Here is a 19907-nt window from a genome sequence, read left to right on the forward strand (position 1 = left end):
CCAACAGGCTTCCTCCTTTGCGGATTCATAAATGTGTATACATTGATACGGAATAGTCGCACCTCAGGCGCCGAAGCATTCGACACATCAAGCTCAGCGGGATGAAAACTGAGCACACTTCCCACTACAAGAGCCAAAACTCTGATGTGTTTTGATCCATCCCAGCGGGGCTTTGGGTGCACGATAGGAAGTTGAAAACACTCTTCGTGCCAGGCTCAGCAGCATTTACGTCCGTGCAAAGCCACTTTTTTTTTTTCTTCTCGTTTTTGCTTTGCGATTCAGAAGGACGCTCAGTAGAGCATTGCTAATATGGCGCTCTAAACAAATTCCTACCCCCTGCTTCTCTTCTGTCGGGAAATATGCTGCTGGGAAAGCTGGTTCTTTGAAGAATCATTACAAGAATGATTTTTTTGAAAGGGAAAGAAATGCAGTGTTTCAGTCCGATTAGGGTGTGTGAATAGTGCTTCTTGTCTATGCTCGTAATCAATGACAGAGCTTCTCCAAAGTGTCTCAGATGCCATCTTGACTAATTTGGTCGAGACACTAAAGTTAAAAAAACAAATAAATATAATCACTAGTGCTTTTCTCTCTCGTGCTGGCACTTTGCTCCCTGGTGTGTTTTGAAGCTGCTGAGGCACTGTTCATGACAACTTGTTTAGAATTGGACTTACAGTGAACACAATCAAGAAGCAAAGCATTTATTATTAGCAAGGCATAAGGAGCAAGTTTATTTCAAATCATATACCACAGCCATGTTTGATTTAAACAGCCACCTCAGTACAAAGGCACTTCATTCATAAAATAACAAATGTGCTCAAATTATTTAGGGTTGAGTCAAATACAGATTTAAAAAATAATGTTTAAATGTAGCCTAGTCAACTGGCGCCATTTAATTGATTTCATTTTAAAACAATTGGTCAAACTTTTTTGCCATTGTGTTAAATATAATTTTCTATATCAAAAGTACTCAGGATCGGCGATTACTCAAAGCATGAGACTCGTACTGGTATCACTCTGAAAAAAGTGCCATAGAACATCCCTAATTGTCTACATCTGGAAATTATTAATCCCAGTAACAGTAGTATTGCACAATTGCTACATCATTAGAGCAACTATTATTCCACGACCGTTACAGCCCAAGTTATAAAGACAGGATAAAAAAAAAAATACAAGAGAAAGGCAACCATTTGGCATGTAAGGAGTAAAGTGTATAGAACCCACATCTGTCATCATGTGACGGTGGCTGCATTTTCAGCAAGTTGTCGAGGGTCTGGTCCCGGCATGGCTTTGTCTAGCCGCCATCTACCCTGAGTCATCACGGCAATGTCTGCTAGCTCTTGCCGTTGGGCCAGCGTGGCCATCATGTGTTCCAGTTTGGAGCGGATGGCCGAGTAGTGGTGCTGGCGCTCTTTCGTCAGACTGCTGAGGCAGTCCTTCAGCGTGCCAGCTGGAGCTGCCTGGGTGGGGGTGCTCATACTACTCTTGTTCTGGCTGAGTGCGGGCCGGGTGGGATCGGGCTGCCAGGTGAGCTGGAGGTCCGTCTGCGCTTCACCGTCCGCCACTGAAAAACTGGTCTGGGTGGCCACGTGGCAGGACAGCACGGTCGGGCGGACAGGCTTGCTCGCTGCCGACTCCTCTGCCGGGGGATTCGGACCAGCGGCAAGGATTTCTTGATCCAAAAATTTGTCACCTATAGTTGACGTGTTTGAGGCGCCGCTGCCGTTTTGACCCACTTCCGGGATGGGACCCTCGTAGGGAAGCTGTAGGGATAGAGGGCTGATTTTCTGGCCCGGTGTGCTGGTCAGACACACTTGCTCTGAGGGCCTCTCCCTGCTTGGGAATGGAGAGGAGGTGAGCAGATGCTTGTTGGGAATGTGCTCGAGGATGGCACTGTTTCGTACACTGGCGAGTCCTCGGGCATTCACGGGAAGAGACTGCGCATAAAGAATCCGGAACTCTTCATCAAACTTTTCTGTTATCTGACCAGAAAGCTCGATCAAGTTGCTGGAGTTCAGTTTGCCATCGGTCCAGTTGAACCTGCACACAAAAAGACTGATCAACATTCTCGACTAGGGCATTATTTAATTATTTTCATTCTTCTTTCATACGTCTGCTCGGAGTAGGTTTGATTGGCTCTCGGGTTTTATGCAACATCCTTATTTATTTTGTTTCATCTTGACTAATGTAATAATTATCGGGTTATCGTTTCCTATGTAACAACTCAATAATGGCTGGCCCAAAAAGATCATTTCAAAATTATAAATAAACACATTTCTCATTTCTATGGAGTGAAAAGATAGATACCTGTATGAACCCGTAGCTGCACGGTTGCCATCAATTAGCATAAAGCGCTCATGAACTCTCCCGGTGATCCTTGTTCCTGATCTTGTATAATAAGTTGTGCCGGTTATGCTTCGCACTCTCATTTGCTTCAAGAATAAATACAAAAAAAAAGAGTTGGCAACAGTGAGCCGACCTAAAATCTTTAAGGATTAATTTAAAGATTGTGTGCCAGCAGATATTGACACTGCAGCGGTGATACCTGAAGGTCATCCAAGCTGACGCCAATGTTTGTGCACATCTTGAGGAAAGCGGGACAGCTTGACTGGTCCAGCAGAATGTAAACGGGGACTTTGCGGATGGAACACGCCTCTTGAAGATCTTTGAAGATATCCAGGTCTGTCAGGGAATCTGTAACTATGGCAATCACCTGCAGTGGAAAATTACAGGGAACATAATTTACTTTCAGGGCTGCGGCTGTGTTTTTTTGGATGCGGCACATGATTGTGTTTTCATTTGTATCAAATGCAAGGTCTTATTGGAAAAAAATCTCGGGATGTGTGTCAGACGCATCCCCCCCCCCCCATGCAATATGTGTGCTGATGTGCCGTCTTTCGACGGTCGTCTGTTACCATGGCAATCGGCAGCAACACTTGGTCAGCAAACAAATTATTCACCCCCCCTCTCTAGCAGGACAAGCACCATTTTTATAAGAGATTTGTTTTGCGCAGATCTTCCATATTCACCAAGAGGGGTGGAATTTCACAAGCCGTTGTTGTGTGTCGAGGATTAGACACGGATGTTAACGTAATCGCAGATTTAAGTCTTCAATCTGCTCATAGACACGTACAATCTGAATCTGCCTTATTTGAATGAAAATGCTTGGATTATTTTAAGGAGGGTGTGCCAAAATGTCTGCCCAATGACAATTATGCACGGTTACAGTCTTTTGTTACAGCAAAAAGACACTGGGCTCGGAGGGTCTCGCGACAATAAAAGGCCTTGATAATTTCCCATTACCAGATTGATCTGGTTACTGCATTTTCCACAAATAAAATATAAATTTGGCTCCACAGAGGGAAGTACTGCTCTCTAATAGAAGAGCAACCAAACTCAGCCAAAGCGAGTTGAGACACATTTGCTGCCGTGTTTGCAAAGGCCCGAGGTCCCGCTGAAACCACACAACAATTTCTTCTTTGAACAGCAGACAGGCCTGACAGCTCAAATAAGGCACATGACACCACAATGAATATTCATTCGGCTTTTACCTTTGATTGTCCCTGCTTTTGGTCATTTCATCTCATTAAAAAGGCAGAAGACAGAAATCAGGATCCAACTAAATTCCATGGGGACTATCCAACATGATTTTAGGATGACATTTTGTTTTAGTTCTACTATTCCTGTAAAAGCAAAAGGGTTTGAAGTGGCAGTGGTCTACCTACAAGACAGCCAAAATCAAAGTATGTGTACTTAGTTACTTCTTCAAAGTACTTTAAGACAGTGGCGTATATACTATACTGTTTTGTACTTGTAAATGTTTCCAGTAAGAAGTCTTAGGTATGGTTCATGTAAGAGATGTTGCAGGCCTACAGGATTGGAGCGTACCTCTCTGGCACTGCTGATCATTTTCCTTGCAGCTTCTTTGCAAGCATAGATGCTGTCGCCATAACTCGGCTGAAAGTGAGCCACAGCCCTGGTGACACCCCGATACGAGCCCGCGGTGAAGGCGGGCCAGCCGATCTCCAGCGGCGGCGGCTCCACGTCCGACATCTCGGGGAAATAAGTGACCGATAAACAGTCGACCGAGCTGCTGAGAGTCTGCCCCTGCAGCGCCTGGTCCTCGCCGAGGACCGACACGCGCTGCGGGGCGACAGCGGCGTCCCCGACCCACTGGATCTCCTCATCCGACAGGAAGTTGGCGATGGACTCTTTTTTGAGAAAGCTCAGAAAGTTTTCGACCCCCCCAGTCAGGAGTTCCTCCAAGGCGAGCCGGTGTCTCTCAATGTAGACCTCCTGCAGGCTACACTGCGCGGCCCCTGTGAAAGTTGACTTGACCCTTAAGAGCGAGTCGTCCAGGCACTGTGACAGAGCCATTGCTTCTTTCCCTACCTGAGCGCTAACCGTTCCTCGGGTGGAGGAGGTTTGACCTACAGGTACACACTTTCGTATTTTGTGTTTTCCCCGAGTTCCTGTTTGTCCCGGCTCCCCATTGGTTGCCGGTGAACACTCGCAGGAGAATGGTGACTTTTGATTGGTCCCGCTGGACTGTCAATTTAATGTAAACACAATGTGATTGGTTGGTTTGGATGCAAACATGACTTGCTGTCGTTCACCCCCGCACGCAGCAGCGAGACCTCTCACTCTGGTGTTTTTTTACTTTTATTTTTTAATCGCTTATTAAATCTTGCTTGATTCCGTCGTTGACAGCAAAAACTTCTTGTGAAGGATTTTAGTTGGTACAAATACAAATACAAATTTTGTTGAATTAACGTTGTCTAACACTGGCCTTGGTTTTTCTTATCCTGAAATCTTGCCCATCGGTGTTACATCAGCGTTATGCTTATCACCATAGTTCAGAAGGGATTGCATTCGGGATATTTTTTTAAATTGTACACTAAACTGTACATTATATGTTTAATAATTTTGCTGCTTTTCCCACCTATACCTTTTATTTTGCATTATGCAAGCTTGTCTATCTATGGAGCCACGTTATACTTCTTGCTGACTTTGACTGAAAAACTATTATACAGTACTATACAGTACCAGCGCGACTTGTACGCGCACTACCCAGTTCGCGTCAGGCCTTGCGCGACTCGCGTGACGTCACCTTTGTGTTACGCGTTGTAACTTGTAACGAGTAGTTGTATGGCTTGCAGCAGCGTGTCGTAGTAGAGTAGACTCGTAGCTGCAAAGATGTCGCGGCATTTTAAATCAGGAAATAAGAGGTATTGACTTCTTAACATATTAATAATTTATATGGGGAAAAAAAACGTTTTAGACCAGGTTACTAAAAGGCAAGCTACTATTAGGGGGCATTCTATTAACTGAGGAAATACGGTAAATATAAGTGCAGCCAATTTGTTACCTCTATTTACCTATCTACTAAACCTGATGCTGTTACCGAGTAGGAGGTGGAGCAGCTGTTTATATAAAACTGAGTAATTGTAAATGTTTTTCATATTAAATTAAATTTGAGTCAGTCAAATGTTGTCTCTCTGGTCTCTCTTGGAGGGTGTTGACATATCTTTGCCTAGGGCCCCCTGGAGGGCTGAAGGCTCTGAGTATACAGCACAGTTAACTTTTATTGCAAAACAGATATGTACAATGCTACATCATAATCGCAAAGAACCTTTTGAAACAAAGTTACAATTCAGAAATGTGAATGTTTATTGCAAACAACATCATGGCCTTCTTTGGTGTTTATTTTGCATATGGTTATGTGTGAATATTTGGGTTGTCAAAATTAAAGCGTTGACTTTAGGGATTATTTAGAATTACTGGGGGAAAAAAACAACTGCTGACCTATAACCTCTGCTCATTTGTTTAGAACAAAATGGTATGCGATGAGTTTTGAGAATTGTTTGTATGTGCAGGATATAAAAAAGATGCCTATAGAGCTGAGTCGACTTTGATTGTTTTGTGCAACTCTTGTATCTTACAGAGAATTGTATTCAAAGATCAAGTAAAGCTATTCGAGCAGTCTTTGAATCCAAATATACTTACTATTTGGTGGTGAAAAATATGATTTATTATATTATAGCATCTTTCCAGTGAGAAGTTAATTTCTGGAACAAAAATGTGAGAATCCTGCCAATGAAAGCAGCTGCTATATAATGAAACTTGCAGCAACTTTCTGTTCACACCACACCCTTTTTTGTTTTGTTTATGGAGCAATTGATAATCTTGTTGTTCCTGAATGTTATTTTAAGGCAACGTCTTGAACTCATTCCTGGACAAACTGGTAAGACAAAACTATTATGGCAAAATAAATTTCTAGTAGGTTTAAAAAAAATGGTCTCACATTACACTATGCATCCTGCACAGTTCAGTGGATTCTTCCTGATCTCAATTTAATGTTTACAATATTTATATTATTTCATTAACAATTTTATTACCTGCTGGGAAAAAAAAACTCGCAAGAATGGGGAATACATGCTGACAAGAACGACCAAGTCGAGATTCTACCACACTGTCCGTTTCTAAATTATTAATCGTACAGTATAATTTATAATGTAACAATTTTTCACTGTTGAGAGCTGCTCCAGTTGAACTGACATGTCAAGAACTGCAGAAAAGACACTCAGGCTCCAGTGCTAGTGAATACATCACAGCAGCTCCGAGCAATCCCATCATGCCATACATATGGGATGACAGTATTTGCCTTCCAGTTTCAGTCGTGCTTGCCCTCCTTATGGTCGTAGTTGACCTGGTGACAATCATCCAAATGTCGTAGAAGAGGGCATGAGCTGAGATTCAAACCCGGGACCCCTTGATTGTGAGGCAGAGGATTAGCCCACCGAGCTTCCCGTGTGCTTTTTGCCTTCCTGTTATTCTAACATTGTTGCAGAAAAACGGCAGTATTTTGTCAACATGGAGTGTTTGGACTTTCAAAAGTAATAAATCATCCACCCGCACAAGACGTTTATTGAGCTTGAATCCGTTGAGAAACAGCAATGCTGTCACATGCACTTAGATGTTTTAGTAACTGACATTTTGACCTGGAATTACATTACTGTCCAATCCACACAAATATAAATAGAAGAAACCGAGAAAGTACGAACCCAACAGGATTCCAATCCATGTACGGATTTTTGATGACGTATCCAGGCAACAGATATTTGTTTTGGATTACAGTATAAAATATGTTTAAGCCTCAGTCCATATGATTCTGGATTTCGAGGCTGGGTGCTGGAGTGTGACTCCACGGGGAGTCACGCAACTAACCCAGGGTCTATATAATATCCTATTGCTGATAAAACCACTTCCGGAGATATTAAGTCTGTTTTCATTCATCTCAGTTGTATTTGGCTGCGTTCTCGCCGCACTGGTGCCTCGATTCTCGTGTGCCATCCTGTGTCTCAGGGGTGGTGACGTTGCACAGAACCAGTCTATACATCCCCCCCCCGCCCCCTCCTTTTTTTTATTACACACGCTCATCTATCCCCGCCCCTCTCCAAAATTTGAGATGAAAGGGCTTCTGGATTTTGGATGACGCTCCCAATCACGTGCTCCTAGGAAATACACTGGCTATATTTTTTGGAGCTGCCTCGTCCTGCATCGCCGACCATAGTTGTTTTGCAGCGGGCCGGGCAGCTCCTGTCATGTAATGTACCTTGCCGTGGTCACTGACGGGTTCACGCTAGTTCGCCGGGTTCACTTGAGGAGAGCCCCCACCCCCTGCTCGCCTCTTCTCCTCCTCAAAGCGCGGCGATCGGAGCTAATCCAATATTATTCATTTATATATTCATGTCGGATTCCATTTTGCCGTGCCGACTGTTGAGGTAAGGACACATCTACTCTTTCTGGGACGGAGCAGTGCGAGCTGCGAACTTGTTTACCGAAATGACGTCTCGTTCTTGAATTGTGGATGTTGATCCGCTGCTGTAGTTTATATGAAGTCGCCTATGTATAAAATGGCGACACTAGGTGGAGGGGGTGGAGGATTTTTGGGGGGGAGAGGGGTTGACTGTTCCTTAGCTTTATGTAGAGTGCCAGCTGACCGTTGGCAAGTGTCTCGGGAGGTCGTGTGAGGCTATCTGAGCCTTGTGAATGGACTTGAAATGGCTTTACGCGTCACTTTGTCACACTTGGAGCCCGCCGAGCTCCTCTGCGTGTGCGCTCCAGCTCGCTAGCTATAGCCTCCAATGTGGCGGATCTGATTATTGGTTGTTTTTTTTTAATATTGCACAACGCGCCGCGTTTCCTCTCTTGAGCGTTATGAGTTGGGAGAGACTTCCAACCCAGCAACACTCGCTACATAGCACTCACGCAAAACTGTGTGGGCTCACACATAACATAAGACGGCCGAATCGCACACGCACGCACGCACGCACGCACAAGTGTCACAAATCTACACTCTTCATGCACGTCCTGCTATAGTAGGCCCGAATGCACAGGACTCTTTCTTTCATTTCCTCCTCTTCCTCCCACCAACATGTGCTTCTGCCCTCCTCACACACCCACTCAGTCACTCGCGCGCGCGCACGCACACACACATCGACACAAGTCCTCAAGGCTCGCTCATTGCTACATATTTTTCCGGAGTTTGGATTGCTAGTGTTGGATGTATCATTTCCTGCGAGGAACATATTTTATACGTGTACGTAAGTACTGAGATAGCTTTAGGAGGCATGTGGCTGTGTTGGGACTCCAGTATCCACTATGTTGTGGCCCGCAATCCATCCCAGAATGCATCTTGAAAAGTAGTAAGCAACTATAATCACTAGATAATCAAATGTACTGTACTGTATTCAACGATGAGATGCACCAAAACAGAAAAATGACTTTCCGTTTTGGGGTGTTTGTTGTTTGGCACGTTGTAGATTTAATATAGGTATGGCAATCCAACACAAATAGGCATAAAGGGCTCTGGCAGAGCAACACTGTTCTCTTACGCAATCCTGGCACATTTTGGTGACAAAAAGTAGACTAGACTGGTCTAAGTTGTGGCGCAGGTGTTGTCATGTGATTTCGCTGAGTTTGATTCAGGTTCAAGAAGGCGGATTTTGTGTGGTGGATGTGATCGTATTTCATTCATAAATATGACATCAGCGTGCATCGAACCCTCCGAGTTATTGTCGAAATCAATTCGTTGAATGCATAATTAAAAGCAACCTTGTACTGCGGCACAACTGACGCATGTGTGTGTCGGTGGGGGGGCGTGATCAAGGTTTGGGAGGAATGACTGAATCATTTACTTATAATCACAATATAAGAATTTTTAGGGGGGATTTGTCAGTAAACTATGTAGTGAATCCTCATGTAGAGTAGGGATAGAGTAAACATGTCTCCCCAGAGTGCCTTTAGGGGAGAGACCTCTCCTTACCGACTGTTTGTTGCCACTATGGACAGCATTGTGGCTTCCACGAGGCCAGATGAATCGTGGCAGCCTGGCCGGCTCGACAGGCGTGATTCATTGGCAACTTTTGGCAATGAGCTTTAATGATTTCACCATGTGACGGCGTTGCATGTAATGTAGGTCAAGGAAAGGACTGAGGTTTTTCCGCAGGGCCGTTCCAGAACAAGTGTGGAAGTCTGCTCCCCTGCGGACATGCTTCATACTTGATTCGTGGGCGTGTGTGCGCTTGACCAGTAAGACGCGGTTGGCCCGGCCAGTTCTGTGTGCGTGGAGGTTTTTCACTCCAGCCGGATGTAGACTGGGAACGGGCTGCCTTGTTTCGGAACTCTACTCTAATGAGGCCAGCCAGTCTCCCTTTCATCCAGTCAGAAATAGGACTGCGCTGTGGTCCGCTTTTGTCCCTCAATCGACAACCGACTGTGAGTAGCTGTGATTTAAGTAACAGTCTTAGCTGCAGAGAGGGAGAGATTTCATAAAAATAAAGTCAAATGAGAAAATAGCATTTGAGACAAATGATAGGTGAAGTGGCTAACGCCGAGGCAGCGTTTACTGAACGCAGCTCACTTTCAGGTATACGTTTGGTCTATTATGGTTGATGACGCACTGTTGACTTTTAGCTGTGGGCTAAAATAAGAAAAGAAAAAAAATGCCACTTTGTGTGGAGTGAATAAATATAAATATGAGCCTCACATTTTGAATTTAATATAGAAAAAAAATATATATAAATAAATACAACAAAAAAGTACATTTAAAAATTAAAGGTAACATATACTTTGGGAATAGGAGAATATTTACTGGAATTCTGAGCTTTTGAACCCTTTGAAATATAAATCAGTCTGAAAATGATAATCACAAAAATGTTTATTGATCAATTTGTCAATCGATTGTTGTATCTATCATCTCCATAATGCCCCTTTTTCATTTCGGTTTGTTGTTTGGTTCTTCGCTAGTCTCCTGTTGAGTAAAAATGGTGTCCTTCAGAAAGACCCCCATTCTCCTCATTGTTACTGTCGCATCTTGTGCCGACCGAAGCGTGCTTTTGGCACTTTGCCGCAACTACTGTGGCGCTATTCCGAAGTGTAAGAGCAACCACTAAAATGGAGGGAGAGTGTGAAGGGGCCATCGTAACTATCTGCCATCACTTTTACTTGTTCTGTGATGGCTTCACAACTCTCTCCATCGAAAGACTTTTTCTTAGAGTGCTCACATACCGTGGAATGGCGGAGACGCAGCGAAGGCACATCACGCCTCTGTCTACCTGCAAAATTGCACTTTTTGTGGTGCTCTGCCAACTTGTTTGGTATTGTGCTGGGGTGTGTGTGAGACTCCCACAGCTCAAAATTAAACCTCTGCCAAGGGAGGTCAAATGGCAAATCTAGCGTACTTGGAATGTTCAATATTCCTCAAGTTCTAAGAAGAGAATCAACTGTCTTAATACCAAACCAATCAAAGGTCCTGCTGTTTTTCATGGAAACCCCAACGGAGGGTTCGGTTATTTCGTAACTACCCAGGTGCAATTTAGTCAAGGCTTTCAGCTTTTATTTAGTGCCGCTTTTGTCGTCAGTCTCTGCTATATCGAATCTCGGGTCTCACTAAAACAGCGTGTTTGCACAGTTCCAAGCAAAAGAAACACTTGTGCTCTTGGGGTGGGGGGGGGGAAGAACCCCTGCCACTTTCTCTGTCCCATGCATGAGCTGGCAGTCGCCAGGCTTGGAGGTGGTTGCGATATCCGCCATTTTAGAATGGACTGTACAATGTGTGGTACGCCGCCATCTTTCTTCTTTTTCTTCTTCACTTGCAAAATGAATGCCTGTAGTCTTGGCTATAGAACTGAAGAAGTTATTCATGAAAAGTGATGTAAAAGGATGCATGACTCAGACTTTTTTTTTTTCCCTCGGCGCGCCATGGTTTATTTGTCCGTCGTTCATCTGGGCTGCAGATAGAAGGCTCTGTAAAACAATGTACTCTGTGCCCTCACACGTAACAGCAAACATATGCGTGGAGACACTAAGGATGTCACCGCTACGTCTGATTGAGAAATATGGTGACGGGCGTCATTTGAAGCACGCTCACTTGTGCTATTTCCTTAACTAAGCCCGCCGCCGATAACCATTGGAGGAGCGGAGAGGCGGCTTTGGGTTGCCAAGGAAGAAAATGGCTCAGACCTCACCCGAAGTTGTCTGAAAAGGGGCGCGGACGCTGAATGGACTTTTCAACCAAGTGGCTCACAGGCTCGTGTGGATTAAAGTTTGTCCTGCGCCAGATGCAGTCCGAGGAATTTGGTGTGTATGAGTCTTGAGGTTGGTGGGCGTGTGCGAGTGTCTCGGCACTGAGTGTGTGTGTGAGTGTGTGTGTGTGTGTGTGTGGCATAGTGGGCAAGGGGAGGAGAAGGGTTGCCATGGCAATGTTAACACATGAGTGGCACGACCGACCGGTCTCCCAGTGGACGGGGCTACAGTCATGGAGGTAAAGGGGGGGGGGGGCTCTGTGTGTGTGTATGTGTGTGTGTGTGAAAGAGAGAGAAAAGGGAGGAAGAAGAAAGCGAGATGGCTGACAACACCTGCGTCGCAGACGTTCAGACACAAACACTCCAATACGTCGGACACAGACATAAAAAAAGGAGGGCGCGGCCGAGAAGAAGACACTTGGAGGTCACGTTTTGTCTTGAGCTGGACAGCCAGTGCGGCGGCCGCTCTATTAACGCTGTGCTAATCACCCTGACATCTCCCACTTGTGCTTCAGCACACGTATCACTCCAGCCACACACTTATTCATGCTGCAGCGGCGTACAGTGGCACACATGATGGCAAAGCTGTCCACACTGCTTCCTATGTTATTCCCAGAATGCATCACGGTGGACAAACGCCAACCGTCCGCAGTGAGACAGCTTAAAAGCCCAAAGTGCCGGATCACAAGTGAGCCGACATTGTTCCCAATCTTTACAAGACAGTGATATTCTGTCTCTGCTTTATCTCGGTCTTATATTTAGGTGTCCAGCTGATCCCCCTCACATGATATCCAAGTCTGTATTGGACACCAGGCAGAATATGTTCCCTCTGGACACATTTTCTGATCTTTCAAGTTGATCTGTCAGGGCTCTTCCCATTTTGCCCCATTTAGACACCGTTTAAAAAAATAAAAAATACAATGCAGGCGTGGATCACTGTCAAGGCAAATGAACCGGAAAGCAAATGTTTTGAGAGCGAGCGATTGTTTTCTCTCCTTTTTTCCTTTTGTGGCAAACTCCGTCGCGTCAAGAGACTCCTTGCCAGTGATTTGGTTCAAAGAGAAAGATTTGAGAGCGTCGCAGGCGCTAAATGTTGCGGAGGTGAGGAGGGAGTGTGTGAGAGTGTGTAGACGTCCAACTAGGAGGTGTCAGCAGGGAGGAATATTGAAAGAGCGCCGGCTGTCATCATCATCACTCATCCTCTCGCTTTACTCCCAGATGTCTGAGTTTTGTCTTCCTTTGTCCTGCTTCGTCTTCCTCCCGCCGCCGCCGCTCGCCTGTCACATGAAGGCACAAACACAAATCTCTGTTTGCTCGTGTCAACTGTAGCTGACCCAACAATCTGGGAGTGTCTGCATCAGTGGGCTGTTTTGAATTAAATTTTAATGTCTAGCAACCACTTTGCAGCCTCGCCTCCCTTTCCGGTGGCAGCGCGCCGTCGATTTTTCATGTTGTAATATTCTAATTGCTGCAGCAGTTTATGAAGTGATGAAAGGGCACCCGTGCTGCTTGCGGAGGTAGAAGCACTCGGCCGTATAAAAGCGCGGATTCTAATCAGGCATTAATGACATGTAAATATAATAGTGGATAGTGGAAAGGACGATATAAAAGCAGGCCCTCCTTCAAATCATAATGCCGCCATTAAATCACATTAAAGGTTAAAAAAAAAAACGCACCAGAATAGAACCTAATCCCATTTGGTTGGTAACGCTTGTTTTGCATGTGGGTAACAGTTAAGCAACAACTCTTTGTGAGCGTGGGTGCCCAGGAGAAAAAGTTTGCACCAGCGTGGTCATGTGACACCATGCGGGGGACAACGCCACTCCAAGCTTTGTCCACCTTGCCACCGAAACACAAATCCTGCCTTTTCACGGGCACCATTGAATGGCCCGCTGTTTTGGGAAGCCCTTGTTTTGTGTCTCAAGTCACGCTTTCCCAGATAAAGTAGGCCCTTCTTTTGGATAGGTGACTCGATTCTTTATGCAAACCGTCGGCTCGTCTCGGGTTCTCCCGGTGAGGGGCTGGGCGGTTTTAATACAGAGCGTACTCGACCCCCTCGATGACTGTTGCCTCGTTTTAACGCAGCTGCTCTTTCATTGTTACAAAATGACCTTCTTTATCCATTCATCCATCCGTGCATTTGCTCTAGCAGCGTTTCACGGCTTCTTTCTTTTTTTTGTACTACAGTCACAGTCACTGATTCGTATTTATCAAACTTCTGGCCATTCGAAAAAAAGAGTGACAGAACTCCAGACATCTTTGGAATCAAATAATGCTGTCACAGTGAATATATAAAAGTTGCACGAAAGACACTAAAATAAACATAGTGACGCACTTTTAATGTGAATCTGTTTTCGATCAAAAAGATGGCCGTGGCGTGTTTTCTGTTGACGACCAAATCGGACCTCAGTGACGCAGAGACCGACAACCGGAGACAAATTGAAACTCCACATAAATGAGAGATTCTAACCCAGAGCTTATTGATTAGAATCTGAAAGGATCTGCTAGCCACAGTAAATGTGCTCAATGTTACTTTGTGTCAACACTCCAAAGGCATGGCCGCATCTTTCATACAGATGTTTGCAATGTGCATGCCTCCATTCTACTGCTGCGTGAACACACTTGTAAATCTTTTGTTGAGTGAACAAACACTGTGTCCTTAGCGGGGGTTAATTGAGTGTTCCATCAGAGGGTATCATGACCTGTCTGGCACCAAAACATACAGCACATGCCTGCGTCTGGATGCAGTGAACCGGGATTACTGCATAAGATGCCGGTGACCTACTTTTTTATACTGTTTGTTTTGTTTTGTTTCAATCTTTTTTTTTTTTAATTCCCCGTCCAAAAGCAGCAGCTGTCAGTCGTAAAAATAAAAAAAAAATGTAAAAATAAAAAAAAAAGAATAGTCACAAGGAGCCATTTGGCGTCATTGAGTGCTGTCGGGCAGTCATTTGAGGGTTTTAATTCCGGATCATTTTTAATTTACCAGCCACTGTAAAAGAAAAGTCTGCGGAACGCTTTTTCAAATTGCGAAATATGTAACCATATAACCGACATAATAAGTGCTAAGCGCTAACTAAATCGGATCTTAGCAATTTGCTGTATGAAAGTTGAATCTGTTTCTTTCAGTCACGATCAACTCGCGCGATGAGTTTAAACCGACAGGAGCGAGTGAGGGAGCGAGCGAGCGAGCGAGCGCAAGTCGCTCTCCCCAACTCGCCACACGTCAACAATTCTCCAGTCCCAGAAAAGGAGACAAGAGAAATATGATCGGAGGTTCTGTGTGTGTCACAAGTTCATTCAGGGGCCAGAGCGTTTTCTCTTGTTTTGCTTTTTTTTTTTTTCACGCCTTTTACTTTCCGTTCCTACATGGCGATTAAAGCCAGCTGTATCTCCGATGTGACACTAACCAGGAGAGAAGCCCTAGGTTTTTCTTCTTTTTCTTCTACAAATTGGAAAATTATGACTTGATGAGAGGTATCTTTTTTGTCTTATAATACAGTGACAAAAGGAGAGAGGAATTCATAGTGTTATAAGAAGGGGTTTGCAAATAGATTTGCGCAAAGTGTGTGTGCGCTTTGGTTGTACGCACGCTTTTTTAGCAAAAGCGCAACACGATCATTTGATCCAGCGGAAGTATTCAGAAATGTATTTATATAACACGCACACACAAAAACACAGCATTAAGTACACTTGCGCAATCACAAAACCTGGTACACGAGCTGTATTTCTAAACTTTTTTTTGCCATTTCAAAATGACTAAATGCATGTTCGCTCTCATATTTTCCAATTTGTCAAGCCAAATGTAAATTCAAACAATAAAAGGTTATTATGGGCAGTTGTACACCACTGCAAACTAAAATCACAGCCATAAACTAGAATTAAATGTTAATAAAAACAAAGCATGAATAGAAAGAATATCATATAATATCCAGATGGTGCTGATGTAAATGTAACGAAGTGTCGAGTGTATATTGCGTGTCACAAAAATAAATACTCTTTTCTTTTAGGATGACACCCATTCGATATACATATTATTTTACATATTATATTGTGTGTGCGTGTGTGTGTATATATATATATGTGTGTGTATGTATGTGTATATAATATATTTGTTTATTTTATTTATTTATTTATTTTTATTTTATTTTTTTTAATTTATTTTATTTTTTTCCCGTCTCACAAGAATGTGGAAGCAGTTAACTAAATAGACTTTCAGATGACACCCAGCCGAATGCTGGAACTTTTAAATTGTAGTTTAATTATTCTCTGTGTGTGTGTGTATACAGGTTTCGAAATATCCGGTATATCTTTTTCAGTGCCAACTTCCCTCTTAAAAATGAAATGAAAAGTCACGGCTTCCAGAGACAAAGCCAGCGCGCATATTTTTGTATATTTCTGCCTGCAGACAATGTAAAACAGCTGGAAAGGTGGGATACACATCCCACGATCAATCAAGAGACTGGGGAAAATACACCCCACTCAATAGGTTGAAAATCCCTGAGGAAGTGTGCGGCTAATATTTATTCACTGATAATAACTCCTTGCTTGTGGGAACCAGGTGGCGTCTGGCAACAAATATCCTCCCGCAAATCACATTGCTCGCTATGCACCTTGGCTATAGTCGGCGTGCGAGCCTACAGTTTAATTACTCTTTTCTTTGTTTCTATTATGAAGCGCTGCTAAAAATAATTCCGTGGACGCATGCCATTAATGATTAGCTAGAGTTAAACCTTAGGCAGCAGTCAAGGAAAACAACAAATATGGCAAGCATGAGACATTGTCACGATGTTGATTTGCATGGTCTTTTTTTTTTTTTAATTGATGAAAAGTGACAGCAAGACAGTATTTTGAAAATCGAAAAAAATCAACAGAACACTGACAGGTGGTAATGATCCTCGTTGTGTGTGTGTCTTGCTCTCACACCTCCTTGTTTAATTGTTGTTGTCTTTGTATAGTCACATGCATTTCAAAAACACTTTTTTAAAGACAAGTCTGACACGAGGCTATTTCGAATCATCAATAAGTGCTTTGATGCTATCAATAGCTTTTCAAACCGGGAACTATAAAATATATCTACTTTACCACGGCGACCTGTGGTTGCAAATTGTGCTCACATAAGCCGGTTTTATTTGGAGCAAAAATAAAAAAGCTCTGCAAGTGTGTTACTCGAGTGGTGCAATTGTGGAGCAACACCACCTACATTCACACTGTATTTCCACCTACACTTATTACGCTTCATGTTAGCTTCCACACATCCATTGTTTGCACACCACGTCCTGAGACTCGGTCACCCACTTTGTCTTTTTGGACAATTAGCACAAGTCTGACTGGTGGGCTCATGCGATATGTCTTTTTTGCCCCTCACAGGTTCCCTGGGAGCTTTTAAAGTTGGACAAGGGTCCCGCGGCAGCTGAAAGCATGAAGCAACACTGTGGCTGATCCATGACACGAAACTCCGCCCGCCCTCTGCATCCGACCGGACAATCAATCACTCACTTTCCCATCTCCACAAAGCTACGCCATGGCCAGCAAGAGGAAATCCACCGTACCCTGCATGATACCATCCAAATCCAAACATGTGCGCGAGGAAATTTTCCTGGGCTCGCTGCCAGAACTCCTACCCACGATCCCGGAAGACGGCATCCTCAGCATCTCCGGAGAAGAGTCTGGCCACGTCTCTCACAACTCATCCAAATCCGGGTGCAGCAGCGAGGTGCAGAAAGGAGGCACGTACGCCTGTCCCCCGTGCTCTTTCGAGTCCAGAGATTTGAACTACTTTTTGGATCACATGCACAACTACCACCTGGACTTTAGGGCCCAGCCCACTTTCTACTGCCTGAACTGCGCCGTCTCGGTCGTTCGCTTCGAGGCTCTGGCTCTGCATAACGCCAACACTCATCCGAAGATCATGGAGGGCTCGACGACCGCCTCGCTGAGCGTCAACAAGAGGGACGGCCTCACCACAGTGGAGCAAAGCCTCTTCACCGACAACGGCGACCACTACCGGGAATCCGGGATCTCCCTCAGCAAAACCCCCATTGCCAAGATGATGAGAGCCAAGGGAGAGCACAAAAAGATTGTAGTATCTCACACCGTGGAAGTATTGAAGAAAGTCAGTGGGAACGATGCAGAGCCCAGCATGCTGACAAATGTGCCTGAACTCCAAAACGGGGCTCTCAGTCTTTCTGGCGCCCAAGCTATGCCGAGGACAGCCGTCGGTCACGTGACCGCGACGACGATGTCCAACCAAGTCTTTCACCAGCACATTCCCTCCCTGTACTCCCCGCCTTGCTCGGATTCCAATAAAGACCTTCCAAAGGTGATGATCCCCCTCAGCAGCATCCCCACCTACGATGCCGCCATGGACACCAGCAGCTTTCTAAAGACATCCTTTGGCAAGTTCCCTTACCCGACCAAAGCTGAGCTCTGCTACCTGACGGTGGTGTCGGAGTTCCCCGAAGAGCAAATCAAACTGTGGTTCACTGCCCAAAGACTCAAACAGGGCATAAGCTGGTCTCCGGAGGAAATAGAAGAGGCCAGGAGGAAGATGTTCAACACGGTGTTCCAGGGCAGAGCACCCCAAAAGCAAGCTGCCACACAGCGTCATGTCAATCACATTGTTACTCACCACACCGTAACGGCCCCTTCGGGTTCCAGAGGACCAAACTTCACCATGGCTGAAGTCCCCTATGGCGGAGTGAGAGCCAGGCCCATTGGAGCCATCGCCAAGCAGGCCAGCATGTCAAGCAACCCCCAGGTGACGAGGCTCTCCTACTCCACTCCGCTCCTCGCTCAGAAGGTTCCGTCCCTGGTCAGGACGATGCCCAGGACTATTCAGCAAGCCGGCGAGCCGGAGAAGAGCGGCCACGGGGCGGAGGCGGCGTGTCGCAGCAGCAGTAGCAGCAGCACTTGCAGCAGTAGCAGCAGCAGCATGGCCGGCTATTCCAGCGGCGCTCCTAGTGCTGAGAATGCTTCCTGGAAAAACGGGAACAACAGCAGCCCCGCCGACGGCATCCCCAGCTTCGCTGCCTGCTCCTCCAAAGTTAGCAATAACGATTTGCACTATGTTGCCACTACCCCCAACGACAAGACACGCAACAGTTTAGTGACGGCACCGGAAGGCTTCAATAGTCACGGCGTCGTGGAAAACACCAGCAACACCAATCACAACAATCATAACAGCGCCGCCGCCATGGGTCCTCAAGAGCAGGCTGACACCTCGAGGAAGGACGAGCAGCGGCGCATCAATCAGAGCAGCGACAGCAGTATTAGCAATGAGCAGCCCGCCGCCAAAGATGGCGCTCCCCACCTGAATCACGCCAGCACTTCCCCGACTCAAAGCACCACCAGCACCGCCGTCATCACGCAAAGCAGCTCGGCCGCCGCGGACGACGGCAAACGCAGCAGGGAGTTAAGCATCAAAGGCATGTCAATCTTGCAGCAACTCATCAAGGACGACGACCATTTTACCGGAAACAGAAGTCGCTCGGAGCAAAAAATTGAACCCATCAAAATCAACTTCAAGAGGCTGAAAATGAACGAAAGCGAGAGCGCCTCCGAGACTGCGCATCAAGAACACAGGTCGGAGATCGCCGAAGGGTCCTTCTCACCCCCCTGGGCCAACAAGAACGCCCAGCAGCTGCGCATCCTCCGCCAGGCTTTCTCCAGCGCACGCTGGCCCAACAGTCAGCAGTACGAGGAGCTGAGCGTACGGACGGGCCTGCCCAAGTCCGAGGTGGTGCGCTGGTTCAGCGACAGCCGCTACAGTCACAAGAACGGGCAGCTCAAGTGGCTGGAGAGCTATCTGCAGCCGGCTGTAGATGCAGAGGAGGCCGGCGGCAGGGGAGACCTCCAAGCCACGCTGCAGATGAAGCAGCAGACGGCTGCCAAACAGAAACATCTTGACGTGAACAAAGCCCTCCAAGGAGAAGGCGAAATAAACACTGACCAGCGGCTTCGATGGCAGGATTTCAACTCGCCGCTGCACGCGCTGATGGCGGCCGAGGGAAGCGGCGAGCTCATCAGAGCTGAGACATCCGCACAGCCAGGAGTCTTGAAGGACGCCTGGCCGGAAAGAGACCGTCAGCAGCAGCAGCAGCAACAGCAGCAGCAGCAGCTAACTGCCACTCAGCCAATTATTGAACAACCCAATGATGCCAATCAGACCAGGTCAGTCCAACGAAATGCTAGAACTTTATCAAAATTACTCATTGACAACATTCAAGAATCCATCAATCAATCAATTAAGCAAGCAAGCAATCCACCATCCATCCATCCATCCATCCATCCATCCATCCATCCATCCATCCATCCATCCAT

The 19907-nt window shown here is 45.7% G+C and overlaps 2 protein-coding genes across 6 annotated transcripts in view; one reads left to right on the forward strand and one right to left on the reverse strand.

The window, feature by feature from the left end:
* zhx3a (zinc fingers and homeoboxes 3a) overlaps positions 1 to 19907 on the forward strand; it is a 37917-nt gene that overhangs the window by 16045 nt on the left and 1965 nt on the right. Inside the window, exons 1-2 of one of the 5 annotated variants that reach the window (XM_049733519.2) lie at positions 7461 to 7781; positions 16956 to 19757. In XM_049733519.2, coding sequence (XP_049589476.1) covers positions 17110 to 19757 — 2648 coding nt within the window. In that variant the 5' untranslated portion in view covers positions 7461 to 7781; positions 16956 to 17109. Of the gene's footprint in view, positions 1 to 7460; positions 7782 to 7970; positions 8604 to 9788; positions 15063 to 16955; positions 19758 to 19907 lie in introns of those variants that run through there. The other 4 variants (XM_049733522.2, XM_049733521.2, XM_049733523.2 and 1 more) reach the window with 4 other exon arrangements.
* Positions 698 to 4614, reverse strand: fam83d (family with sequence similarity 83 member D). The gene is made up of 4 exons (XM_049733530.2): positions 3886 to 4614; positions 2543 to 2710; positions 2305 to 2429; positions 698 to 2037 (listed from the first exon to the last, which is right to left on the reverse strand). Exons 1-4 carry the CDS (start codon positions 4372 to 4374, stop codon positions 1230 to 1232), a joined length of 1590 nt encoding a protein of 529 aa, XP_049589487.1. The 5' UTR covers positions 4375 to 4614; the 3' UTR covers positions 698 to 1229.

The sequence above is a fragment of the Syngnathus scovelli genome, chromosome 11, assembly GCF_024217435.2.
Source record: "Syngnathus scovelli strain Florida chromosome 11, RoL_Ssco_1.2, whole genome shotgun sequence".
Classification (NCBI taxonomy): domain Eukaryota; kingdom Metazoa; phylum Chordata; class Actinopteri; order Syngnathiformes; family Syngnathidae; genus Syngnathus; species Syngnathus scovelli.

Excerpts from the sequence above, each read along its gene's own strand:
- fam83d (XM_049733530.2), bottom strand. The coding sequence starts at position 4,374 with ATGGCTCTGTCACAGTGCCTGGACGACTCGCTCTTAAGGGTCAAGTCA. Across the intron at positions 2,711-3,885 it reads TGATCAGCAGTGCCAGAGAG|GTGATTGCCATAGTTACAGA; the intron begins GTACGCTCCAAT and ends TTTCCACTGCAG. Across the intron at positions 2,038-2,304 it reads GCAGCTACGGGTTCATACAG|GTTCAACTGGACCGATGGCA; the intron begins GTATCTATCTTT and ends TTTTGTGTGCAG.